General features: G+C 45.7%; 1 protein-coding gene across 1 annotated transcript; it reads right to left on the bottom strand.

Moving 5' to 3' along the window:
* Positions 1–21,898: 21,898 nt before the first annotated feature.
* Positions 21,899–26,997, bottom strand: SDF2L1 (stromal cell derived factor 2 like 1). Its single transcript, XM_081893514.1, has 3 exons — positions 26,681–26,997; positions 22,927–23,123; positions 21,899–22,488 (listed from the first exon to the last, which is right to left on the bottom strand). Exons 1-3 carry the CDS (start codon positions 26,886–26,888, stop codon positions 22,210–22,212), a joined length of 684 nt encoding a protein of 227 aa, XP_081749640.1. The 5' UTR covers positions 26,889–26,997; the 3' UTR covers positions 21,899–22,209.
* Between the last annotated feature and the right edge of the window lie 750 nt (positions 26,998–27,747).

Below are 27,747 nucleotides of genomic sequence, written 5' to 3'. Positions count from 1 at the left end.
CAGTTTGCCTTTAAAGGCGAACCCCTCCGAACTAGCACTTTCTGGAACAGTGCGCAGACTGAAACACAGCCCCTACTTTGAAATTCCGCATTGAATTCAGTTATCCAGCCCAGCAATATGCTCTAGGGTAAAAGGTGTACAGAAATGCAGATATTTGTGAAAATAACATTCAAAATTGGGGAAACTGCTTTGCAGAAGCATAGATTTGATCAAAGGTGGGAAGAGTGCACCCAATTATTCTCTCCACAGTCTTTACAACCCTGGACAGCATTGGTTTTTCCCTGGCCGTGCAGCTCCCAAACCACACACACAGACCATAAGTTAATACACTCTCCACTACAATGGTAAAATGCCATCAACAGGTCCTGCTATTAGGTCTAATAGCCCTTGCATTCAGGTCCTGCTTACAGGTTTTCTGCAGGCATCTGCTTGGCCAATGTGAGGCCTGGATGCTGATCCATCAAGCCCGTCTCATGTTTCTGTGCTTTGCATGCAGAAGGTTCCCAGTTCAATCTGTGGTGTTGTTGTTGTCGTTTAGTCATTTAGTTGTGTCTGACTCTTCGTGACCCCCTGGACCAGAGCACGCCAGGCACTCCTGTCTTCCATTGCCTCCCACAGTTTGGTCAAACTCATGTTGGTAGCTTCAAGAACACTATCCAACCATCTCGTCCTCTGTCGTCCTCTTCTCCTTGTGCCCTCCATCTTTCCCAACATCAGGGTCTTTTCCAGAGAGTCTTCTCTTCTCATGAGGTGGCCAAACTATTGGAGTCTCAGCTTCAGGATCTGTCCTTCCAGTGAGCACTCAGGGCTGATTTCCTTAAGAATGGATAGGTTTGATCTTCTTGCAGTCCATGGGACTCTCAAGAGTCTCCTCCAGCACCATAATTCAAAACCATCAGTTCTTCGGCAATCAGCCTTCTTTATGGTCCAGCTCTCACTCCAATACATCACTACTGGGAAAACCATAGCTTTAACTATACGGATCTGTCGTACCTCCAGTAAAAACAGAAAAGCTCTACGAAAGCGCACTCAGGGTTGTCAGTCTACAGAACAATAGTGGTAATTAGGCACACAATTCTCAGTAAAGCCAGCCTAAAACACGGCTCCCATCTACAGCTGCTTCTTCTTTCTTTGGCGATCACTCGTAGCCGAGTAAGATTGTCTTCCATGAACACGGTCTGAACAGTGAGTCGGTTTGGCATGGGTTTTTGGAAGATTCCTGCGCGTGAATTTCTGTGTCGATCAGTGCACGCTGACCAACGCACAGTGTCCACAGTAAGACTCTATCTCGATGGCATGAGTATCACGACGATCGGTATATTCTTATCTGCTGCAGCCTTCACCCGCCTTCGCAGCCATTGTGACACGCCACTTATTATCTTCTGCCTCTTCTGCCGTTGAGGACGTCTTGGACCGCTCTTGGTCAGGCTCCTCCCCTTTAACCTTACCGCCTTGGGTGACCCTGCTGGGAGCATGATGCTCCCCATGGCTTTGCTCACAAGGGGCATAGGAACGTGCAACGATAAGGTGATGAGCATACGGCTTTAAACAGTCATGGCTTCCCCCAAAGATTCCTGGAAGTGTCCCTTGTTAATGGTGCTGTGAGAGGTCTCATGTTCTAACCACTACACCACACTTGTGAACCTAAAGGCACTTCCCACATTGCCTCTTAGTCTGTAGCCACTAGGCCCTCCAGACCTTCTGCCCTTGCTTCATTCAGACTGGACTCGGGGGCTCCCTTGAAGGTCAGGATTCTGTTGTTCTGCCCTTATTTTCCTGTAACATCTGTCTCACCAGACTCAGAAGGCCCAATTGTTTCTCCTTCCTAGGCTGTCGTTCTCACAAGCACTGCAGATATTCCATGCAAGAATCATTGTTTTGAAGATAATGCTTTTGAGAAGGACACATAGATTGTATCAGTGCCCCTTCTGCATTTGCCCCCCCCCCCGCAGGGCTGCCTTCAGATGTCTTCTAGAAGTCAGATAGTTGCTTATCTCCTTGACATCTGGTGGGAGGGCGCTCCACAGGGCGGGCGCCACCACCAAGAAGGCCCTCTGCCTGGTTCCCTGTAACTTCACTTCTTGCAGTGAGGGAACTGCCAGAAGGCCCTTGGTGCTGGGCCTCAGTGTCCAGGCTGAACGGTGGGGGTGGAGACGCTCCTTCAGGTATACTGGGCTGAGGCCATTTAGGGCTTTAAAGGTCAGTACCAACATATAGTTCTCCTCCTTGTTTAATGCCCACAACAACCTTGCGAGGTAGATTAGGCTGAGAGGCATTGACTGGCTCAGGGTCACCTAGTTAACTTCATGGCAATTTAAACCCGGGCCTCCCAGATCCGAATCTGACCCTCTAACCACTGCAGCACACTGGCTTGATGGCCACATGGTGCCAATCAATGGTGAATTTATTCCTGCAAGCTCAGCCGCAGCAGGAATGATCATAGGAAAAGCATCTTGCATATCACCCAGATAATAACGTAATTTTAAAGTTTGCTTTCATTCAATCCTACGATTCTCTTGTGAATGCAGAAGCTTGGAGAGCTAGACCTGCTTCCCGGATCGCTTTTGTCGAGCAATCTCCCTGGGACCTGGTGTAGTTACAGCCTAGCTTTCACTTCAGGCTGGTGGTGTTGGTTTCTCATTCCTAGAAATCAAGGAGTCTGCCAAACTCCTTCCCGTTTGCATCGATTGATCTGGCCTCATGCCTGGGGTGCGGGAGTGAACTCTGTCGGCAGGCAAGTCTCTGGATGTTTTTACAAGTGATGCTCTGAGCTCCATTTAGTCTTCAACGGGTCACTTCTGAATGTCATTAATGCATCTGCTACCACTTGGGGAAGCATAGAAAATTATGATAATACCCCTGTAGATCCAGCTTCTAGGATTACATCGGTGTGCGTGTGGGTGGGTGTGCTGGATGTGACCTTCGAAACTCAACCATCAGAACGGCAGACAAGAAAAAAAAAAAAGACTCAGCCACAAGTGTCTGGGCTTAAGAGAGCACAAAGACAAGGAAACTGAACTGAAAAACTTTTTTGCTTGGACAGAAGCCATTTAAGCATTGCAGTTGGTTACATAACACCATTTAGGGTTTAGTAGCTGCATTCTGCACTGATTAAAAGGATCCTTTCTAATTACAGGAAAACATGTTTACTAGTGGGATCCACAACAGAATGTTTCAAAGTATTCCCACGGACCAGGAGTGCTTTTGTTCAGCCATACGTTTGAAGCACTTTTAAAGCACACGACTTCCCCAAGTAACCTGGGAACTGTAGTTCAAGGGTGCTGGGAACTGTAGCACTGTTAAGAAGTAAACTGCGGGTCCCAGGACTCGGGGGCAAACCATGACTGCCGAAGTAATATGAACTACAGTGGTGCCTCGGGTTACAGACGTTTCAGGTTAGAGACTCCACTAATCCAGAAATAGTACCTTGGGTTAAGAACTTTGCTTCAGGATGAGAACAGAAATTGTGCAGTAGTGGTGCAGCAGCAGTGGGAGGTCCCATTAGCTAAAGTGGTACTTTAGGTTAAAAACAGTTTCAGGTTAAGAACGGACCTCCAGAATGAATTAAGTTCTTAACCCAAGGTACCACTATACTTATAAAGGCTTATGCAGGTCAGGATCCCAATACAGTACACCAAAGAATGCCTCTCTGCATACGAACTGGCCTGGACCTTGTGATCGTCATGGCAACATGAGAGCAGGGCTTTTTGAGTGCTGGCTCCTCGCTTGTGGAATGCCCTCTCTGGGAAGGCTTTCCTGGTTCCATCATAACATAGCTTTAAGCCGCAGGCAAAACCTATTTCTTTTTCACCGGGTCTTTGACTCTTAAATTATCTGAGGCCTGTTGGAGTGGATGGGATGCTTGGATCCCCCGTTTTAAAAAGCAGGACTGTCTCTCAGAGTTTTCTTTGTGGGAGAATGGATGTGGAAAATCACATCCAAATATAAGCTGCTCGGTTGTGGGCCATCGGGACAAATGGATTACATGAAAGGTGGATTTCGTGGGCAAGTTTGGATGGACCCACAAACTGTCAGGAAAGAACATTGAGACACCGGGCCTAAGTTCCTCTTTGTGCCTGCGTGTCTCTTACGCACTTTGCCTCGCACGCACAGAGCACCTACAGACACAGGCAGGCAGCCATTTTTTATTGGCTGTCTCCCAGCAGGAAGCCCGCTTTGCTAACTTCCAGGTTTTTTTTACATCCTGCCATTGATCCCCTAGCGCAGAACTCCCATGGAGTTAGCTCAGCATGGGAGGAGGAAGACAGGATATAGCCTGGCAGGCCCTGACAAAGGAAGTGCTAATCAGGCATAGGAGAAGGAGGGAGCGGGCTGCAGGACCTCTGCGGCAACCAGTTTGTGCGGGGATATTATCTGCGAGAGAGCTGAGGTGGGAGAGGGAGAAAGATCATTCGATCTCCTTCGACCGGTTAGAGCAGGGATAGGCAAACTAAGGTCAGGGGGCCAGATCCGGCCCAATCGCCTTCTCAATCCAGCCTGCGGACAGTCCAGGAATCATCGTGTTTTTACATTAGTAGAATGTGTGCTTTTATTTAAAATGCATCTATGGGTTATTTTGCGGCATAAGAATAGCTTCATTTTTTTTTTTTCAAAATATAGTCCGGCCCCACACAAGGTCTGAGGGACAGTGGACCGGCCCCCTGCTGAAAAAGTTTGCTGACCCCTGGGTTAGAGCCTGGGCTGCAGTTCAGTGGCTGAGCATCTGCTTTGCATTCAAAAAGGTCCCGGGTTCAATCCCCAGCATCCCCAGCTAGGTCAGGAAAAGACTGAAACCCTGAACAGTTACCAGTGCCGGATTTACGTATAAGCTAAACAAGCTATAACTTAGGGCCCCACTCTCTTGGGCCCCCCAAAAAAAATTAAAGGGGGGAAAAAACTGGATGTACATTTCCGAAATATAAGATCAAAAACATATAAAATAAAACCTACATAAATACAGTTAGGGCTTAATAATTATTTCACTATTAATATGCTTAATTGTATTTCAATTCAACAATTACTTTGATAAAATACATATTTTGTTATGTGCAAATGGCTATAGATACCTATTAGGTTCGTAAATTACCAGATAGCAGATATTCAAAACAAAAAACAGTGACAATTTGTTGACAAAGGACAGCTGGACATATAAAGGGCCCCATTACCTTCAGTAGCTTAGGGCTTCATCAAATCTAAATCCGGCCCTGGCAGTTACCGTATTTTTCGCACCATAGGGCGCACCGGACCATAGGGCGCACCCAGTTTTTTGGGGGGGAAATAAAGGGGGGAAATTATTTTCCCCCCAGGTGTGGGGCTGGGGCGGGGGAAGCTAGAGCTTCCCCCGACCCCAGCCCTCAAACAGGCAGCTCTCCGCAAGCAGCGGGAGCGCTCCCACTGCTTGCGGAGAGGTCCGCGAAGCCTGGACGCGCTGAGCTCAGCGCGCCCAGGCTTCGGCATGCAGGCACCTCTCCGCAAGCAGCGGGAACGCTCCCGCTGCTTGCGGAGAGGTCCGCGAAGCCTGGACGCGCTGAGCTCAGCGCGCCCAGGCTTCGGCATGCAGGCACCTCTCCGCAAGCAGCGGGAACGCTCCCGCTGCTTGCGGAGAGGTCCGCGAAGCCTGGACGCGCTGAGCTCAGCGTGCCCAGGCTTCGGCATGCAGGCACCTCTCCGCAAGCAGCGGGAGCCCAGCGCTGGGCTCCCACTGCTTGCGGAGAGCTGTGCGAAGCCTGGAGAGCATGAGGGGTTGGTGCGCACCGACCCCTCTCACTCTCCAGGCTTCAGCGAAAGCCTGCATTCGCACCATAGGACGCACACACATTTCCCCTTCATTTTTGGAGGGGAAAAAGTGCGTCCTATGGTGCGAAAAATACGGTACTGCTACTTAGGTCATGTTCGCACCATAGATTTAAAGCAGTATCATACCACTTGCCTTCCTCCAGCAAATATTGGGAGCTGTAGTTTGAGAGTTGCTAGGAGGTCCCTTTTCCCCAGGCAAAGTTACAACTCTCACGTTGGATTAACAGTCAATTCCTCTTCACTGGGAACTCTGTGACTTGTAGCTCTGCCAGGGGAATGGGGTCTCCCAGCAACTTTCAGTACCCTTAACAAACTACAGCTCCCAGAATTCTTTGGGGGAAGCCATGACGGTTGAAAGCAGTGGTTCTTGAAAGGGTGAGGATAACCAAAGAAACATTTAAACGTTTCAGTGTAGGATAGGATAAAAATAATTTTATTTGCAGAATATGGATGGATATCTCTTCAAAATGAGAGCAAAAGCATCAAGTGACACTGAGAACAATCCTAGTTGTGATCCAGAGTCGCTATTCAAATACGGTGCTGAAGAAGATTTGTTTATATTTTGGGAATGATTCACGTTCGTGTTTTTGCAGTATTGCTTTATACTTTCTGGATATAGAGCAGTTGTGTTCTGTGTTATAAACCAAGCGCTGCCTCTTGTTTCATTTTTGCTTGCCAATGTATTTCTTATCAATAAAAAAAAACGGCGTGCAAGCACATTTTTATTCTAAAAGTGCGGCCCGTAGAAAAAAGTTCGAGGACCACTGGTTTAAAGTGTTATCATAGTGCTTTAAATGTATGGTGTGGATATGGCCTTAGTGTGTAAGGGATGCTGAACTAAACGGACCAATGGTCTGTCTTAGTCTAAGGAGGCTTTTCTTACAAGGGAAGGGGCCATCACTCAGCGGTACAGCATTCGCTTTGCATTTAGACGGTCTCTGGTTTGATCCAGGCATCTCTCTGGCTAGGGCTGGGCAAGACTCCTGGTCCTGCCAGAAACCTTGGAGAGCTGCTGCCACCCAGTGTAGAGTGGGATGGGGAAACTTTTTCAGCCACATTCCTGTAACAGGGGAACCTTCCAGGTGGGTGGGGTCAGAGGCAGAAATGGTGGATCAGCAGGTTCTATTCTTCCATTTGTACATGAAGTTGCTGTACACCTACATTCAAAGTCAATGGTTTCTGCACCCACCTTACTGTTCATAGAAACAAGACGCATTATCACAGCAGAAGGGCACATTCCCACATTCCAGGCAGAAGCATGCAGGGTGGATGGGAAGCAGGGCTGGGGGAAGGGGTGTGGCCTGAGAAGGGGGTGTGCCCAGGCAATGATAATAATAATAATAATAATAATAATAATAATAATAATAATAATAATAATAATTTATTTATACCCTGCCCATCTGGCTGGGCTTCCCCAGCAACTCTGGGCAGCTTCCAATAAAATATTAAAATACAGTAATGCATCAAACATTAAAAGCTTCCCTAAACAGGGCTGCCTTCAGATGTCTTCTAAAAGTCTGGTAGTTGTTGTTCTCTTTGACATCTGGTGGGAGGGCGTTCCACAGGGCAGGTGCCACTACCGAGAAGGCCCTCTGCCTTGTTCCCTGTAACTTGGCTTCTTGCAGTGGGGGAACCACCAGAATTCCCTCGGAGCTGGACCTCAGTGTCCGGGCAGAACGATGGGGTGGAGACGCTCCTTCAGATATACTGGACCGAGGCCGTTTAGGGCTTTAAAGGTCAGCACCAACACTTTGAAATGTGCTTGGAAATGTACAGGATAGATAGAATGTCCAGCGTGCACTGATCCCTGGTGTATACAATGTTGGTTGCAGTGGAGGATAGCCCATTAGAGCTTCTGGGGCACTGCCAGACCAACCTGTCTGTTCTCAGCCAGCCCCGCCCCCCAGCCTTCCTGAAACCAGTCTGGCAGGGGGCGGGCACTGCCTGTCAGCTTCCCCCTCCTTCATCTCACTGTTGACCTTCTAGAGCTCATTGAGGAACAGGATGGGCAGGGCCAAAGCTAGAATGAGTTGTCTCCTCCTCTCGTGGGCTCTAGCGCCACCTACTGTTGGTCTCCCTCCCTTTCTGCAACACCAGCCCCAATGGACACCAACCGCCACTGAGCCTGCTAGACCAAGGCCCTTGACTTCACATAATGTAGCTTCTGATGGTCCAACCAGGTGGGTCTGTGGCAGGTTTCCCAGGATCATTGAATCGCAGAGCTGGAAAGGACCATGAGTGTCATCTAGTCCAACCCCGCCCTCCAATTTAGGAATCTTTTGCCCAACGCAGGACTTGAACCCATGACCTTGAGATTAAGAATCTCGTGCTCTGCCAAATGAGCTACTACTGCTGCTCTTATGTGGGGAGGACACTCAGCCCCAGAAGCTCTAGATACAGAGAGAGCAAACTGGGTTAACCCACAGAGTCTAGGGCTTGCCGATCAGAAGGTCAGCGGTTCGAATCCCTGTGACGGGGTGAGCTCTCATTGCTTGGTCCCTGCTCCTGCCAACCTAGCAGTTCGAAAGCACGTCAAAGTGCAAGTAGATAAATAGGTACCACTCCGGCGGGAAGGTAAACGGTGTTTCCGTGCGCTGCTCTGATTCGCCAGAGGCGGCTCAGTCATGCTGGCCACATGACCCAGAAGCTGTACGCCGGCTCCCTCGGCCAATAAAGCGAGATGAGCGCAGCAACCCCAGAGTCAGCCACGAATGGACCTAATGGTCAGGGGTCCCTTTACCTTTACCTATAAGACCACCTTGCCCCAAATATGCCCACTTGATTGCTTCAATATGCAGAACTGGTGCTGTTACAGGTGCCGCATTAATACCCATTCGGCATTTGCAAGAGACCGATCTTTCAGTGGGGCAGAACTTACACTTTGGAACTCCCTACCTGTTGACACCAAGCAGATGCCTTCACTCTACTCTTTAGCGGCATCTGCTAATATCATTTTTTGGGGGCAAGCCTATCCAGACATGTGGAATGTTGAGAGGCGTTTTAATCTGGTTTTTAAGCTTATTGTTGACGTATTATTCTGGAACGTTTAGAAATATTTGTTTTCAACTGGCATTACTGATAATGTCATTGTTTTGGTAAACTAGTTTGAGAGCTGGTTGTCGCTGTTTTGCAATCAAGTGGCATATTTATTTTTTTACGTAATAAAACAACTAAATGGGGGGGGGAATGTATCGGGGGAGGTGAAGCACAATTTTCCTTTTCCTGCTGAGCAACTGCAGCTGGCTGACAAACATGGGACATTAGCCAAGCTGGCGGCTCCCAGGATGAGCTCAAAGCCCCATAACTTGAGTTCAGTTGGGGGTTGCGTGTGCCTCTGGGCACCCGTGGCTTCTGCGTAGCAGATGGGCCTTTTGGTTGTGGCTCCTTGGGGGAAAGTGAGTGTGGATGGGAGGGCTCTGTTGCAGGGTCTTGAGAGCTTGGCTAATTGCCACTATATTTAGCACTTCGAGGGATAAATATAGCCTGCAGCGTTACTTTAGATATAGCTGTGCACACAGACCATTTATCTGGATCACATTGCCATGAAATCTCTAATGAAGCAGAAACGTAATGTCTGTGTACAGTATCTCTCCCCACCCTCACCCAATAGATTTCGCTTATTTACCACATTTTTACGCTGTTTCACAAGTATCTAATTAGCCAAGAAGCAAGGCACAATCCATGGAAAGCAGCAAAGCCAATGTTATCTAATGCAATCAACAGCTGAGCGCGGAGGCAGGTTCGATCTTCGTCTGCTCAGGAAACGGAGGCTTCCGATTCCCAATGCCTAGATGCAGAACCGAGAAATATTTAGACACTTTAACCTCACGCAGTAGGTATGAATTTAAGAAATCCACGGCCACAAGATATGTATGCATCCCTCCCTGCAAAAAAATAAAATAAATAAAAAGTGGGTACATTGGCATCAAGCCTTCAAAGTACTCTTCAGCGTCTGCTTAAAACATTGTTTTGAGACATGTAGATGCTGATGTGTTCTCATCTCATTTTGATGTTCATTTTAATTATTTGGAAATGCTTCCAATTGTTTTTAACTTTTATTTTATTGATCATTTTTATATTTCTTGTAAACCGTTTTGGGTTCCCTCCTGCAATCAAGCGGTATATACAGTGGTACCTCAGTTTTTGAACGTAATCCATTCTGGAAGTCTGTTTGAGTTCCGAAACGTTCAAAAACCGAAAGTGGAAGCCTCAAAGCGCTAGCCTCAGTACGGAAAACTCAAAATGGAAGCCTCGTTTCCTGTTTGAGTTCCGAGGCGCGTTCGAAAACTGAGGTGCCGCTGTATAATTTTTTTTAAATAAAGTGAACGAATAAAAGGAACACATGCCAATGTACAGCTGCAACTCTAGAAATACTATATTTTCCCATGTTAAACATGTGTATAACACATATAAGATGACACCTATTTTGGGGGACCACAACAAAAACACATTGAGGTTGAATCCTGACAAGACAGAAGTACTGTTTTTGGGGGACAGGGGTGGGCGGGTGTGGGGGACTCCCTGGTCCTGAATGGGGTAACTGTGCCCCTGAAGGACCAGGTGCGCAGCCTGGGAGTCATTTTGGACTCACAGCTGTCCATGGAGGCGCAGGTCAATTCTGTGTCCAGGGCAGCTGTTTACCAGCTCCACCTGGTACGCAGGCTGAGACCCTACCTTCCTGCGGACTGTCTCTCCAGAGTGGTGCATGCTCTAGTTATCTCCTGCTTGGACTACTGCAATGCGCTCTACATGGGGTTACCTTCGAAGGTGACCCGGAAACTGCAATTAATCCAGAATGCGGCAGCTAGACTGGTGACTGGGAGTGGCCGCTGAGACCACATAACACCGGTCCTGAAAGACCTATATTGGCTCCCAGTACGTTTCTGAGCACAATTCAAAGTGTTGGTGCTGACCTTTAAAGCCCTAAACGGTCTCATACCTGTATACCTGAAGGAGTGTCTCCATCCCATTGTTCAGCACTGAGGTCCAGCGCCGAGGGCCTTCTGGCGGTTCCCTCATTGCGAGAAGTGATGTTACAGGGAACCAGACAGAGGGCCTTCTTGGTAGTGGCGCCCGCCCTGTGGAACGCCCTCCCTTCAGATGCGAAGGAAATAAGCAGCTATCCTATCTTTAAAAGACATCTGAAGGCAGCCCTGTTTAGGGAAGTTTTTAATATTTAATGCTGTATTGTTTTTAACACTTGATTGGAAGCCACCCAGAGTGGCTCGGGAAACTCAGCCAGATGGGCGGAGTATAAATAATAAATTATTATTATTATTATTATTATTTGGGGGTGAAATGCCCAGAGAGTTGTTGAGCTTTTTGGGGGGGGGGTCACTGCCATCGATCTCTCTAAAGCCTGCATAGAAAATCGTACGCTCTGCACGCACACCGCCAAAAGCCCGCCTGCTCACTCGACGAAAACACAGACCTTTGCATGCCTTGCTGCTGACACAAGCCTTGACACAGCAACCACTCACACACCCAATCGCTGATGCCAATCTCCTGCTGGCTGCTGCCACCAATCGCCCGTCCCCACTATGCTATCTGTATAAGACCCGCAATTTTTCACTATTCTTTCTAAGGAAAAAATACTGTCTTATACACGGAAAATACAGTAATTATTACAATTCACATAGAAAAATAACACCTCTCACCATATTGGGAAGGTTGTCCCCTGGCGGCCATTGTGTCAGCTCAGGCAGGTGCCCAGGTGCCACTGATGAGCAGTTTCAAGGGTCTCTCTTCTTAGGGGTCTCTATCTTTAAACCACACTAGAACAGCATTTCAAAGAGGATTATACCCTCAGGAAAGCACAAGGACACCTTAAAATGCAGTAATGGGCCTCTTAGATGGCTTCAAAGGGGGATCAGGCACATTCATGGAGGCAGGTGGATCAATCAATAGTTATTAGCTGTGATGACAAGAGATGGGGTAGAAATTCAATTTAGTTCACATTTGAAGCTGAATTTTTCAAGTTTGCACTTTCTGAAACCATATGAGAACTGAAACAGCCACACTTTGGTATGCAGTTCTCTAGCTGATCTTTACAAAACTTGGGGAAGTGTATGCTTGGGGAAGTGTGCATAAAAATGAATATATTAATGAAAATAACATACAAAAATGCATTTGCTGGAGTATGCGTTTCTTGCAACAATGTGTATGTTAGTTAAAACTGCATACAAAAAAAAAATGTGCCTGTTTGGATAAATTTGCAGTAAAATACTGAAGGATTTTCAAGGGAATTTAAAAAAAATATATATGCTAAGGAACGATGGAGAACAGGACTGAAGACTGGAAAGTGAGGAGACTCCAAAAAGACAGATCCTTCCCTCCTTAATGATGACCAGACCGAATCCCAAGATCAGAGGGTCAGCATGCCACTGGATATCAGCTGTTGGGCAACTGATCTAAACAGCAAAAGCCATGTGGAGCCGTGACTGTTAATTTTCTGAGGGCATTTGACTAGCTCTGTGGGAAACTTGCTGTTGGGCTACTGGACTTTTGGCTCAGTCCTACAAGGCTATTATCTTACACATCAAGGCCTAAAGCCAGGGAAACATCCTGTTAAAGAGTGTTCCATGGTATGGGGACAAAAATTGAAGAGACCCTAGTAAATCTTAAACCCACGCACTGAACATGGCCTCTGCACCTTTTGCTTTCATTCTTGCTGTTTGTCATAGGAGCAGCAACATCATAAACAGAGCAGCAACTTTGAGTTTGTTTGCCCATTTGTTCCCATGCCGTCCCTTTCCCCTCCTCTTGCATTATGTCTATTAAAAGGTGGTGCACCTGTGGCAGGCATGGCGATGTTTTTGAAAAATCATACCATACCTATAACAGGGACGCAGGTGGCGCTGTGGTCTAAACCACGGAGCCTCTTGGGCTTACCCGATTGGAAGGTCGGTGGTTCGAATCCCCACAACGGAGTGAGCTCCTGTTGCTCTGTCCCAGCTCCTGCCAACCTGGCAGTTTGAAAGCACACCAGTGCAAGTAGATAAATAGGTACCGCTGCAGCGGGAAGGTAAATGGCGTTTCCGTGCACTCTGGTTTCCGTCACAGTGTCCCGTTGCACCAGAAGCTGTTTAGTCCTGCTGGCCATATGACCCAGAAAAGTTGTTTCTGGAAAAACGCCAGCTCCCTCGGCCTGAAGTGAGATGAGCACCCCATAGTCACCTTTGACTGGACTTAGCTGTCCTTCCCTTTACCTTTTTACCATACCTTATAAAACTTCATGTGAGAACACACACGCACACAAATTAATGTTTCCCTTCTGCTAGAATTATTACTATTTCAAATAAATAAATATATATCTGACAGCTCTGGCGAGTTTGTTGTTTTTTTAAAATAAAAAAAGCTTATGCTCTTGTTCTGCCTTGTGCATTTTTTATTTGGTGATTGTTGGTTCTTGCTTCTAAGGATTGCATTTCTCTAGGAGCTTCTAAACTGTGTGTTAAAATGTCTTTGTTGCACCTGTTAACACGCACAACTTATCTACACTTCCGCTAGTGATTCTCCCCCCCACCCCCCCAAGGTTGCAGAAATGAGTTGCAGTTTTCGATTTTGAATGCTGTGGGGTTGCTGTTTGGTTTGTGTTTGCGCAATGCATTATTAGGAACCGAGTGTTGTATTAATTCCTCAGGCGGTCTGTTCTGTGCCTGTTAGTGCTGACGACTCATTGATTTGTAAAAAGTTTGGTGAGGAACTTAAAGAACTGCTGTAGGCTTTTATCAGTCGTGAGCCCACTGCGAGTGTAGTAATTGCAAGGATATATAAATAAACTAGACTCAATTAAAACTCCAAATCTTTTGTGGTCTGTTCCTGTGTGTATTTAACTCAGAAGCCACGTTGACTTCCATGGGGCTCCCTTCCAAGGCAGCGTATATTTGATTACAGCCTCGTCCGTCTAATGTACAAGCACTGGCAGAGGATTCAAATGAAATGACTTTTCAGCAAACCAGACTACTCTAGGTTTTGGCTGCAGGCTTCTTGTTTTGGTTGGGACTAGTTCTAGGAAAAGGCCTGATGCATGATTTGAATGGCGGGCTCCCAACATTTTGAACTCCGCTTTTAAACAGCTGCGTTTGGCTACGACTTCTGGCAGTTGCGAGGTGACGAGAGAGAGGCAGCCAAATGCATTTTGAGAGCCTTGGTGCCTTTGGCAAAAGCCGAGAAAAGGAAGTGGATGCCGCGACGAGGCCGTTCCCACCCTGCCCATGTATAAATTTGCGAGCGGTCCAAGTGAGCACGGCTGAAGTGCAGGCGGGTGTTGCCAAACCTGCAACATTCTCATGAATGTCCCGCACATAGCAACACAAGCGAGCATTTCATGGTTCACGGAGGCAGGCAATTATGTCAGATCACTCACACGCCAGGCGAGGCATAAAGGAAATAGAGCAGCGCCAACTAGTGGCCATGGTGGAAACTGCATGGAGCTTCCGTCACAAGCTACATTTTTGCCTGAAGTAGAATCAAACCAGTGTTCGAAACTCCCATTGTTCTAGGTGCATTTTGCGACGGGGAATTTCATTAGCACAAGCAGTTTCTGAGCTCTGGGCGCAGTACTGCGCCTAAGATTTCAAATTAAAACTAGAGTGGAAGGAAAGAAGGACCTTTTTCTGCCTCCCCACTTCCAGCTACTCTTTGAAGACTGGAGAAGAGACCCTCTTAAGAATATTAGGGGAGTGGGCAGGGGAAGGTCTAGACCAGGGGTCAGCAACCTTTTTCAGCCGTGGGCTGGTCCAGCGTCCCTTAGACCATGTGGTGGGCCGGACTATATGGGGGAGGGGGAATGAACGGTTTCCTATGCCCCACAAATAACCCAGAGATGCATTTTAAATAAAAGGACACATTCTACTCATGTAAAAACACGCTGATTCCCAGACCATCCACGGTCCGGATTGAGAAGGCGATTGGGCCACATCCGGCCCACGAACATTAGGTTGCCTACCCCTGGACTAGACCATGTGAAAAATGAACATAATATTTTAGCTGCAGTTCATTCATTTTCAGCTTTGTATTCTCGTTAGAAAAAATAAGCATGCCTAGACATTCCGTTGTTGTGCCCATAACCTAGGTTTAAGGTTCCATTTAGCTCCTGGCTTTCATATCTCACTTTCTAACACTGAATCAAACACTTGGTTTCCAGGTATTGATGTGAGTATCAGAAAGTCAAAGCAGAAAAGAATTTGTTATTCAGATGTGCATCATGACCAATTAATTGGTATCCACATTGCATGGCAATTTAAGAAACAACAGAAAAAAATGCTATTTGCTTAATTCCCAGAGTCCTTTTTCACAAGTGATGCTAAGCAAGCCTAGGGGTACGGGAGAAATTTTATCCAGTTTACATTTAAAGGCATACCTGCCTAATTTGTACTTGTTGAATAATACACAGAGAGAAACATAGCCATCCTCTGAGGTTTGCACTTCTCCGAATTGTGCAATGAAGTTCTCCAGCCAAGCGATGCATTCAAAAATGCATATCCTTGTGAGGTTTGCATAAAACCACAAATATTAATGAAAATAGCACCCACCCCTAAGCAAATGTTAGGGCAGTTGTGTTCCCAACGCTGTCATGTTGTGGTCACCTCTGTCTCTTGCATGTATGTTACAAAGGTGAGATAGGTAGGAGAAGAGAACCAAAATGGCATCAAACGTCAGTTTTCGACATTGAAATTACAGAGGGTGGGCAGGGAAATGCAGGCATCTGTTCTGAAGACTGGCTTCCCATACAGCAGAAGGGCTGGGAGCTTTGAATCTGGGCAAAGCTAGGAAAAACTTTGGCTTGAGGTTTTAGAGAGTTGCTGCCCGGCGTTCTGTGGTGAGCAGACTTCAGGTTCCCCACCCCTAGTTTAAAAGGATGAAAAAAACAAACTTTTTTTTTAGATGGTGTAATAGAAGAAATAGGACCTCCTGGAAGCCTTTTCTAAGATAGTGCCTGTAACCTTCAGGCTTAGTAAGTACATATATTTAAAATAATTTTAAAATTTTTAAAGAGTGTTGACCAATTAATAAATTTAGATGCCTTTTTATTTAAAAAAGCATCCCTGATTAATTGCTTAAAGGCTGGCACAGTTTACAAAATAAATTAATTCTGCAGTTAGCCTTGGCTCATTAACATTGTTGTGTTTTAATTGTTGCAACCTGCCCTGAAGGGCAGGTAATAAATTGCCAGGAAGCTTCCAAAATCTCCAAAACTCTTCATTGGGCACAGAGCTGCTCCTAAAATCTGCTGTTTGTAACCATCTAAAGATGGAATGCAGGAGTTTTGCCGACAAAATCATATTAGTCACTCAAGATGCAAGGCAGATTGTGAGACGGAACCGGTGCTGTTGCGATCACAACAACAGACGTTTCACCGTTTTTTGAAATATGAAATCTAGTAGTTACTGAACTTTGGTGTAACCCTGTAAGGCTGAAACTACATTATGTGCGTGTCACAACCAATGCTGGCATTGGTGAAAGAAATCCCCTATTATATTCTCCTTCACCACCATCATTAGCCTGATTCAGCAGGCTCATCTTACGATTCTTATGACTGGATTATAAAGTGATATAATAACATACCTGCCAACATTTTTCAAATGAAAATAGGGATATCCTATTCTCCATCAGGAAGCTTCTCCTGTGTTTGATCTCACCGAACACACAGACTTCATGTACACATCTATATCTGTCATCTTGAGCCAATTACAACCTCTTCCCCTAACCTACCTTGCAAGATTGTTGTAAAGAAATAATGTGTGAGGGATGGGATCTTGTACAACACCTTCAAAAGATGAATGGAATGAAGTAAAATTTTGGCTCTAAGCTGCGTTAAGTCGAAGAGAAAGGTGGGATATAATAATAATGATGGAAACAGAGATTTATCAGGAACACACCAGAGAGTAAATCCTATTGAACTCAATGAGACTTATTTATGAGCAAAAATGCTTAAGATTGCAGTGTAAGGCTGCACAGTCTTTACCCAGTTACAGTGGTGCCCCGCAAGACGAATGCCCCACAAGACGAAAGGGTTTTTCGGTTTTTGCGACGCTTCGGACTGTCCGGGGTGATTTAAAAGCGCCCGGACGGCTTTTGAAGGCAGGCGGGGAGGAGCAAAGACTTTTGCCCCCCGCCCGCCTTCGGAAGAGGTCCTGGACTCTGCCTGCCTTCCCGGGAGAGCGGGAAGGCAGCGCTGCTTCTCCGCTCTCCCGGGAAGGCAGGCGGGGGAAGCAAAGACTTTCGCCCCCCACCGGCCTTCAGAAGAGGTTGGGAGACACTGTCCCCGGACCTGGTCTGAAGGCGGTTTCCATAGGAACGCATTAATTGATTTTTAATGCATTCCTATGGGAAACCGTGCTTCGCAAGACGAAAAACTTGCAAGACGAAAAGACTTGCGGAACGAATTAATTTCGTCTTGCGAGGCACCACTGTACCTGAAACCAAGCTCAATCGAATACAGTGAGACTTACTTATGAGTACAGTGGTACCTCGGGTTACAGACGCTTCAGATTACAGACGCTTCAGGTTACAGACTCCCCTAACCCAGAAATAGTACCTCGGGTTAAGAACTTTGCTTCAGGATGAGAACAGAAATCGCGTAGCGGCGGCATGGCAGCAGCGGAAGACCCCATTAGGTAAAATGGTGCTTTAGGTTAAGAACAGTTTCAGGTTAAGAACAGACCTCCGGAACGAATTAAGTACTTAACCCGAGGTACCACTGTAGACATCTACAATAAAGGAATAAATAAAAAAAATCTACAATAAAGGAATAAACACTCTGTGTGTTTCCTAATACATGGCTGGCCGCTAAAGCATTGCAATTAAAGAATTTAAAGCGGATCGGTTGACCTTTTCCTTCAACATTATAGGAATGGCTTCACATGCCAGCTTCATCATTACCTTCATTTGGTGCAGGTATTTTATTTTCAGTATAAATACGACTCTTTTTGCACCTATACACACACACACACCACTTTTAATTGTTCTCCAAGATGTGGAGGGAAGGAAAAAGGAAAACTGAGACATTCTGGAATCAAATCGGAAACCGAGGTGGCTTCTGTAATTCCGGGACTGTCCCAGGAAAACCGGGACACTTGAGGGTTATGTAATAAAAATACTGGGGTGGGGTGTGGGGGACACATGATGCTCATAGCTCACGGTATAGGAGAGGGTGAATGGTAAGAACTAGACAAGACTTTTATAAGAGCATCAGTCGGGAAACCTTGGAAGACTTTACACCTGACAGCATTTGCTGGCTAATTCAGCAGCTGCTAGCAAGGAACCAGACCAAAAATCTTCAGCAAACGCGCCAGCCCAGTAAACCAGACACCAAGCAAGACGCTGCTGCCGCTGTAAAGAGCTCTGCAGTCCAGCTGTTAAACGTGCTCCCGCCTGCGGCTGCAGCTGTTGATTTCATTGCTGAAGGACAGGAGCACTTTCTGCTGAGGTAACACAGCCAGCAATGAGGCCAAGCCAGCAGCATCATTGCAGGCAAGGGAACGTTATATAGATATATTTTTCCAAAACTCATTTTGAATAGATGACTGGAGTAGGAGAAACTTCTTCCACATCCCTAATGCTGACTAACTGTTCAGTTGCTTCTGCGTATGCAGTCCCAGCTGCTTCTCATGTATTTTCATTTGGATCAGGGCGAAATGGATATCCAACTAGTTGCAGGCAACTGGCAATGCATAACAACCACTGGCCCTAGCTGGAAATAAAAGCCCCCCCCTCTCTCTCTCTCACACACACACACTTCTCCCTCATGTTAGATTGAGATGATTATTTTTAAATGTGATTATAACTGATTAGAGTGTTCATTAAAACAATGGTGTGTATTAAGAGATCAATCAGTTGGTATTATTTGGAGTGCCTTTGTAAACCAATATCTACTTTCTCTAGCAACAAAGCCTTTGGCCATTTCTACAAGATCAAAAGGCAAATACAGGGAATCCTGGCAGAAAAGGAGTTAACTGAAGTATCAATATGCAGAACGTATTATATACTACCATTGCAGAACCACTTAGAGGCAGTGGTGCAAGTCCATTCATATCAAGGTAGAAGGGCAGTACAGTCTTCTTTCAAGGAAGCAACTGAAACAGGTATACAGATAAATTATTGGGAATTCATATAGAGGACAACAGCCTTTTGCTCAGTGTCACTGGAGAATTCTAAGAAACCAAAAAATTCAGTGCAATTTTGAAAGGTTCAGTCTACCATCTTGATTCAAAACAGCCTCCGGAGATGCAAACTGCTCCTCTATCACAAGAACCATCAGGTCAAATTTAGTTATGATATCCTAAGACGAGTCCAAATTGCAAAGTAAACAAGACCTTCCAAATCTATAGTAGATGAAGCAAGGCAACACATTTCAGTACAGTGGTACCTCGCAAGATGAATGCCTCGTAAGACGAAAAACTCTCAAGACGAAAGAGTTTTTCGGTTTTTGAGTTGCTTCGCAAGACGAATTTCCCTATGGGCTTGCTTCGCAAGACGTCTTGCAAGTTTGTTTCCTTTTTCTTAAAACCGTTAATACCCAGGGTGCATTGCTTGAAGAGGTGCAGTTGCGACTTGACTTCGAGGAGCAACTCATAGCACGCGGTGTGGTAGCCTTTTTTGAGGTTTTTGAAGATTTTTTTGAGGTTTTTGAATCTGTGCTTCGCAAGACAAAAAATTCGCAAGACGAAAAAACTCGCAGAACGAATTAATTTCGTCTTGCGAGGTACCACTGTACAATGTGGTTTAAAATTGTAGCAATTGGTATCTGGTGTGGCTGTCAATTGATTAAAGACGTTTTCATCAGTTGACCAGCACTTTACTTTTAAGTCAGCAATGAATGGCTTAAAATTTATATAAATCAGCATTAAGGCCATAACTTCAATTCCAAGTGACTTGATTCAGCATACTGGCTACTGACCTGGAAGTTATGAGTCCATGAAACACTCCAATGCAGCTAATGTTGTCTGGAGAGCCAGGAAGCAGTTGGGTCCTTCTTAAGTGGGAACACAGAGAACAGTTCATAGCCATCTCAGAATAATAAAAAAGCAAAATGATTACAACAGGCTATTACAGGAGAAATTTCTTTATAGGTTCATGAAGGGGCAACAGAAACTCAGAAAATCCCTAGCTATTGCTGGCCATACTACAGCACACTGAAATGGGATAAATGATGTCACTAATAAAATAAGAGTGAAATTCCCTGGTGCTGTATGCAATTAGTGTTGTATTAAGAAGTCTGTGTTAAGGTAGAAAAATAACCTATAGGGAGAGTATGTATCTTTGGAAGGAAAACTAGACCTAGCCTTAAGATAATCCCATCCTCTGCTAAGGAAAAAGAAGGCTGATTTGAGCAATGCCCACTGCTAATCCTACAGGAAAGTACTTTATACCAGGTTTAATTATCCACCAAGCCTAGTATTGTCTACTCTGACTGGCAGTGACTCTGTGGGATCCCACAGGGAGGTCTTTCCCATTATCTGCTACCTGATCTTCTTTAACTGGTGATGCTAGGGATTTGAACCTGGGATCTTCTATATACAAAGCCAACACTGTAACAGCAATCTACAGTCCCCCTCCCTGTGGAATCTAGTGATGGTGGTTGTGATCTCTACCTGTTGGTGAGACTTACCTTTCTGTTGTCTCTTGGTGCCCGTCATTGGACCTTCCCCTTTGACAGATCAAGTTACCCCAGTGCTCCTTTACTGCAGGTCAACCAGCTCAGAAATCAGACCTTCCAGCTGAAAGCCCTCCTGGGATATGGGCCCAATTGGCCTAGCTAGTTGAAGCATATTTGGGGCGGGGGGCTAGAAAACACTCGCACATGGCAGGCTTGTATAACTTGCTTGATAGTGCCTACTAGCAAGACAATCCTGGAAGTAAAAATGCTTCTGTTTCTTCCAGCGACATGGTAGTGAAAAAGGAATTGAGGGACTTTTCAGAAATTTTTGGAATGGTGCTGGCAAAAAAAGAAAAAATGTTGGCATTGCCAAGAACATTTCATCAACCTTGCTCTCTACCAAGAGTTAGGAAAAATCCAGGGCAAGGAAAACTCTTCTGCCTTCTGACATAGGAACACAAGAGTTCCCATTTTGACTTTTTCATGCTGCATAATAAACCTAGAGTTCTATGCCATCAGCACTCCCAGCCTCTCAAGTGGTCAAAAGCTGCTTCTATTTTACTTGGTAACTTCTGATGGAACACATATGCACTGCACTCTATAAGTATGGTCATCCACTGCCCTTCAGAAAGTGAGGCGCTGGCTCTCAATAAGGCCTCCAGCCTCTGGCCACCCTATCCAAAAGGGATGCTCATCTCAGCATCCACCTAGGCTCATGCAGGTGCTGTCCATCACAGCTTCTGTTGTCCTTGTCAAGAGCACAACCTAAGAACATCAATTCTACCCAGTGATACTTGTGCCTCCTGGGGGAAAAATGGGTATGAGTGCAGTACAGCCACATGACTCAGCTCAGATATAAAATGGGGGCAATGTTGGGGTGGCAGAGTAACCTAATGATCCACCCATTTAGAATCAAGACTAGTTGTGCAAGGATATGGCTTTTTCAATATATATAAATATCAATCACTTTGTGCAATAGGTTGTAATTGCAACTTTGTGAAAAGGAAGTCACTGGGTTCCAGATTGTGTACGTGCTCATAAAGTATATTTGGCTTTCCTTTAGCTAGGCTCCTGTTTAATGTTAAGTATGCAAAATGGAGAGGGGAAAGGGACCAGGTGTTAAATGAAACTGACCCAAGTTGTACAAAGAAGTGTACATCTTAGGATGGTCTTCCACATAGCAAATTTCCCCTTCCCTTCACTAGTGAAATGTAACTATTTTTAAAAAATTCCTTTACTCCAAAATACTCAACTACGTATTTCCCAAGAGATACAAATGAACGCTAGCAGCAAATGATGCAAATGATGCATAATGGGAGCTAAAAAGAATAGGACTGAACTACAGAAATTTTGGCAGGATTATAAAGTATTTTATCTACAAAACTTTTTATCTCTTCCTAGACTTACATTATAGCACACCCCCACACCTTCTGGTTGTTGCTAAAAGCAAGGTTTCCATACAGATATTTTTAGTGAGTTTACGCAAAACTTGTGAAAGAATTACAAAAATTTAAGTTTTATTGCACTTTGGATTAGATTGTTTACACAGCAAGTGACTATTTTCTTAGTTAAGGGAAAGAAGGAATGAGATAAGAAAAAGGAAATGACTTTTGAAAATAGATGGGGGCCCAAACAACAAATCTAACTTCTTTCCAGTCTGAATTCACCAAAAGTGCAGTTACTCATGAAAACATTGACCTGCAAATATATTCCAGTGTCTTAACAATATTGGAAAATGAGGGTGGTGTTTAAAGAGAGGAACCAGCTCATACACTTTGGTGGACTCTAAACATAAAATGTCAACCACACATTCAGAGCTCATCGTGCTTTGTAGAGTCCAAGCTGGGCTTAATGAAAACACCTTCCATAGCCTTCCAGTAGTTGTGATGATTAGGAGAATGTATGCCATGGACTTCCCGCTGTCCCCTGATTGGATGGCCATACTGTTCGCCTGTTACTGTAAGGAACACATCCGTTCCTATGTGCTTGAAACGTACTGCATCGTCTCGCTCCCAGTATGTCCCACTGCATTGCACTGTCCACACATCTAAGTCATCTCCTTCTCCATCATCACCAAAGGCGCTAACTTCCTATAAGAACAAAAAGGTGGGGGCATATTACCAATAGTCCACCACTATGAGTACAACCTAAGCCACAGCAGCAACCACTTTCTGCATACTTAAGAAGTGTTATCTGGGCCACCCCTCTGCAAATCACATTCTCTTCTACATTAAGAGAGAAATTAAGTAGAGGAGGATATAACACATATCAAGAGACATGCAATTCTGCATTGGGACTTATTTCTGAGTAAACATGCATAGAATTGAATGGCATATCTTTATAATAAAATTGTATACTACATATGGAAAAGCACAACTGATATTTTAATCTGTTCCTAAATATATAGATATTCCATGCCTTCATAACTTTCCAATTCAATTTAAGAGTAAACTCCATTTTTATTTGCTTACATTTTTTGAGACACTTAAAATAAGTAAACAAGTATGAAGGACAAGCTCTGGTTTTACCTGATTATTGGAGAGTGGTGATGGGAAGTGGTGGGTGTGCAAGTTTTTCCCTGTATTAACATGGGTAAGGCGTACTGTTTGCCCACACTTTACAGGCGTTCCTCGCTGGCAGGACCCATCAGTTTTGCCTCTGATCCGCCAATAGCTGTTAGCATCATCAGAAACTTCAACTCCAGTTACTGACTGTTGACCACTTCCTATAAACAAAACAATTGCTATATAGTCATTGTGTGCAGATACAGAGGCAGGTAATAAGACTTTGTCATAAAACTGGGCCAAGTGAGGTTGCTCCACCTGCTTGTTCTTTCTTTCCTGAGAACACTGCTCTCTTCAAAAAACAAACAAAAAAGCAGAACATCCCCCCTCTTCTACAGAGATCTGTGAGGCCCCTTCTCTTTTTGCTTCAGCATGCCTTTGGTTTGCAAGGTTTCCGCCCCTGCCATTATTAAGCTTTATTTGGATTTTAACTTACTATTTTGAATTTGACTTTTATATGCTGCAATTTATTTCTTTTTATGATTGTTGTGTATGCTTCAGTTATGTTTTTTGTGCAGCCTTCTGTGTCCTCAGACAGAAAAGCAGGATAAAAATAATAAATTTAATCTTTCTAAACTTTCTATGTCCAAAGGGAGCAATTAACCATGACAGATAATTTCCATTTCCATGTACAGATATTTTATTATTTACTTTTGTATGTACTGGAACTAGCTCCCTTGAGGCTTTGGTAATAATACAGGATGTAAATTTAGAAAAGAATACAGAAACATCTATACCAGGGTATGGCTACTGTTGAAAACAGAATGCTGAACATGATGCATCTCCACACCTGGGGGACTCTTCATATTGTATGTCATATATATATATATTCCTTGTAGGCAGGTCAGTAAGCTGCTATTAGCCATAATAGGCAAAAATTGAAGCTCCCTGTTCAGAAGCAGTCTCTCAGCGAAGATATCCATTACTTTATTGTCCTGCATGTTGATAAGCTTCATGCAAAGGTATCTGGCTGGGGGCAGCGTAGGAAACAGGATGTCAGATTATTAAGACCTTTAGGTCTGACCTAGCAGATCTCTCTTCTTATGTTCTTTATAAAAGATCAAATAAGCTCCTGGTGGAGAAACGTATTCAGTGGTTAACACTTTCACCATGCAAACTTCAGCAGTTGCCAGAAGCCCCTGATACATTCTAAGCACATCATTTCCCCTCAAAGAAGCCTGGGAACTGTAACTTGTTAAGGGTGCTGGGAACTGTATCTAGGTGAGGGGTAAACTACAGTGCCCAGAATTCTTTGAGGGAGTGAATCAGAGAATCGTAGAATTGGAAGGGACCACAAGGGTCATCTAGTCCAACCCTCTGAAATGCAGTAATGAATGTGCATTAAAGGTAAAGTGTGTAAGTAGTTTAGCATTAGATGACTCTACCTCTCACTGGCTCTAGTTCTGCCTACTCTTTGGGCTTCCACCTGACCAGCCCCTATGGGTACCAGCCACCCGCTGCAGAAAAGGCATCCTGTTCTGTTTTGCCTAAGACACCTATTTTGAACACAACAGGACCCACCTTCCCAATCTCACCTCTATCCCTTGCCTCACCTGGCCCCTTCTTCCCTTCCCTTGTTCCCTGTATAATGAACGTTCCCTCATTCACCATGTCCCTATATCTTACTACAGGGGTAGCCAACATGGTGCCCTCCAGGTGCTGCTGGACTACAACTGTGACCCTGGCTGGGGCTGATGGGAGTTGTAGTCCAGCAGCAACTGGAGGGCACCACACTAGCTACCCCTGTATTGTGGTAACCAAATCAAAGTGTGCATAATTGAAATGGCCACATTTTCTCCCCACGCCTCCATTTCTCCTTTCCCTGACGTGTTTCCCTGTGTCTGTTTTACACTTCAGACACCCTTGGGACTGGGCATACCTGCCATACCTGTTCTTTCGTAAAACACCAAGGCCACGTTCGGTTCCTCCTCCCTCTTGATCCCTTTTTCCTTTTGGGGTTCTGCCTTTTGCCACTGAGAAGTCTGTGGGCACTGCCTGTTTTATCACCAACACCTCCTAAACCACTTTGGGAGTCTTTTCAGGGCCTGTCGCACTGGGGTATGTTTTTTCCTCCTCCCTCCTGGTGCCTTTTTTTCTTATGGTTTACTCATTTTCCGACTGTAAAAGCCTGAGGGGAGAGGGCTGTTTTATCATGGGCATCTCCCAAGTTGCTCTGGGACATGGCCATGATTTATGTTGGGGGGTGCAGGACAGCCACCTGTCATTATCCTCTGCCAAGCAGATTCAGAATGAAATGTCAGCTGCTTTAAACTGCTTTCTTTTGACCCCAAGGGCTCAGAAAAACCCATAAAAATCTTTCTGCAATTTCTACTTTTAGTCAAAATTGCATTTCTACTAAAAATAGGTATTTTTATTTACTTACATGATGGGGGGAGCACCTCCTATGCCCATGCTCTGGGAACCTGTTTATGCTGATGAGGAGGACAAAACATTATCACCACCACTACTCAGGAGTGCCAGCTTGGCTGTGGGTGCCCTGGGCTGTGGGTGTCATGAAGCGTGAATGGCCCTGGCCCTGAAATTTGTGGGTGCCCAGCCCCTTCATTTTGTGGATGCTCAGCAGGGCCGGATTTAGGTTTGATGAGGCCTTAAACTACTGAAGGTAATGGGATCCTTTATATGTCCAGCTGTCCTTTGCCAACAACAAATTGTTTCTGTTTGTTTTTTGTGTTGAACATATGCTATATTCTAATTTATGGACCTAATAGGTATCTAAAGCCATTTGCACATAACAAAATATGCAGAATGTAGGCACCCTTTATATAGAAATGAGCAAACCAGTGATATTTTAGGGAGTAGGCTAGCAGGCGGGGCCCATTACTTACATCATAGGAGCCTACACAACACAAAACACTATTGCTGTATGTAGGTTTTTCTTTATTATCTTATATTTTGGAAATGTACATTAAGTTTTTCTTTTCCTTTTAATTTTTTGGGGCCCCCCAAGAGAGCGGGACCCTAAGCTATAGCTTGTTTAGCTTATACGTAAATCCGGCACTGGTGCTCTGGGCCCCCCAGCACCTATGCCATTACAGTGGTACCTCAGGTTACAGACACTTCAGGATACAGACTCCGCTAACCCAGAAATAGTACCTCGGGTTAAGAACTTTGCTTCAGGATGAGAACAGAAATAGTGTGGTGGCAACGGGAGGCCCTATTAGCTAAAGTGGTACCTCAGGTTAAGAACGGACCGCTGGTACGAATTAAGTTCTTAACCCGAGATACCACTGTACAGTGGTACCTCGGGTTAAGTACTTAATTCGTTCCGGAGGTCCGTTCTTAACCTGAAACTGTTCTTAACCTGAGGTACCACTTTAGCTAATGGGGGCCTCCTGCTGCCGCCGCGCCGCCAGAGGACGATTTCTGTTCTCATCCTGAAGCAAAGTTCTTAACCCGAGGTATCATTTCTGGGTTAGTGGGTCTGTAACCTGAAGCATATGTAACCCGAGGTACCACTGTACTGCTAATGGCAGCCTTCCTCTGAAGACCACTAGCCGGGAAAACGAAGCGGGGCTCTGACGGGCCCTCGGGTGTCTAACCCGCCCCACAGCCTCCCCCTGGGGCCGAGAGGGGTTTCATTTCCTCCCGGCAGCCGCGCGGCTCTTTTCCCCGCTCTGAAACAGATTCCGGCCGCCGCCCTCCCTTCCTCTGTCTCGGCTCGCCTCCCGCCCGAAGCCCGCCCGAGTCGTCTCCTCACCGGATCCGTACTTGACCTCGTGCGAGTGCAGCCGCACGTTGTGCCGGGTGTTGAGCAGCTTCAGCACCGAGCCGCAAGTGACAGCGCCCTCCTCGGCTCCCGTCGCCAGGCCCCAGCCGCACACGAGGAGGAGCAGAGAGAGCGGCGACAACGGCCAGGAGCGGGTAGCCAGGGGCCGGAAGCCGCCGCGACCACCCGGTCGCCGCATCCCCCCGAGTCCCTCAGCACCGCGACGGCGGCGGAGGCGGCTGAGGTAAACGGCGAACTGTCGCCTCAGGAACCGTTTCCGCCACAGGGCGCCCGGCGCGGACCAATCAGCGGCTGCCAACGGCGCCCACGCGCTCCCCCGTCCTGCCGCCGGCTCGCGAAGGCGACGAAGGAGATGCTCATTGGCGCGCGGCGGCGGAGCGGCCAATCGGGTGTTGCGGCGTGGCGGAGGAACGCGCCTCCCCCTCCTCGCCTTTCCCCCCCAACCCCACCCCTCCTTCCCGAGAAAGGGGCGGGGCCGAAGCGAAATAGGAAAGGCGAGATGCTGAGGCGGCCAGCTGGCTCTCTCAGGGGCTGACTCCGCTGAGACACGGGTTCGAGCCCCGTCCTCCCCCCAAACAATTCAGCCCCAAACTGCAGGTCGAGGAGTCATTTCCCGCTTCTTCTGTCTGAGAGAAGGCGCTTTGCCCGTTTCAGATTTTATGTCCTTTCCTTTAGAAAAGTGTTCCGCCGAGAGGAAAGGCGCTTTACATTATAAACTTAGGCATTTTTGAAAAATTGGACAGCCTACATGCAATTATTTAACTGCCTTGTCAGGGTGATATTTTTCTTAAAAAAATAATATTACTGTTGAGCAGTAATCGTCAATCTTTTAAGAGCTGGGACCTCCAAACATTGCCTTTGGGGACCCATATGTTACATACTATTAGCTATATATTTGTATGGTGGCATTATTATCATTGATGTATTTAATCGCCTTCTAAACCACCACCTCAAGGCGATTTACATATAAATAGCAACAGTTAAACACACACAAACAACGAATATATTTGTTTTTTTTAATAATAATTTTTATTAAG

The sequence above is a fragment of the Podarcis melisellensis genome (genome assembly GCF_964234715.1).
Source record: "Podarcis melisellensis genome assembly, chromosome: 16".
NCBI lineage: Eukaryota > Metazoa > Chordata > Lepidosauria > Squamata > Lacertidae > Podarcis > Podarcis melisellensis.
Note: the sequence above shows the minus strand (reverse complement) of the source record. Positions and strands in the feature narration are given on the sequence as shown.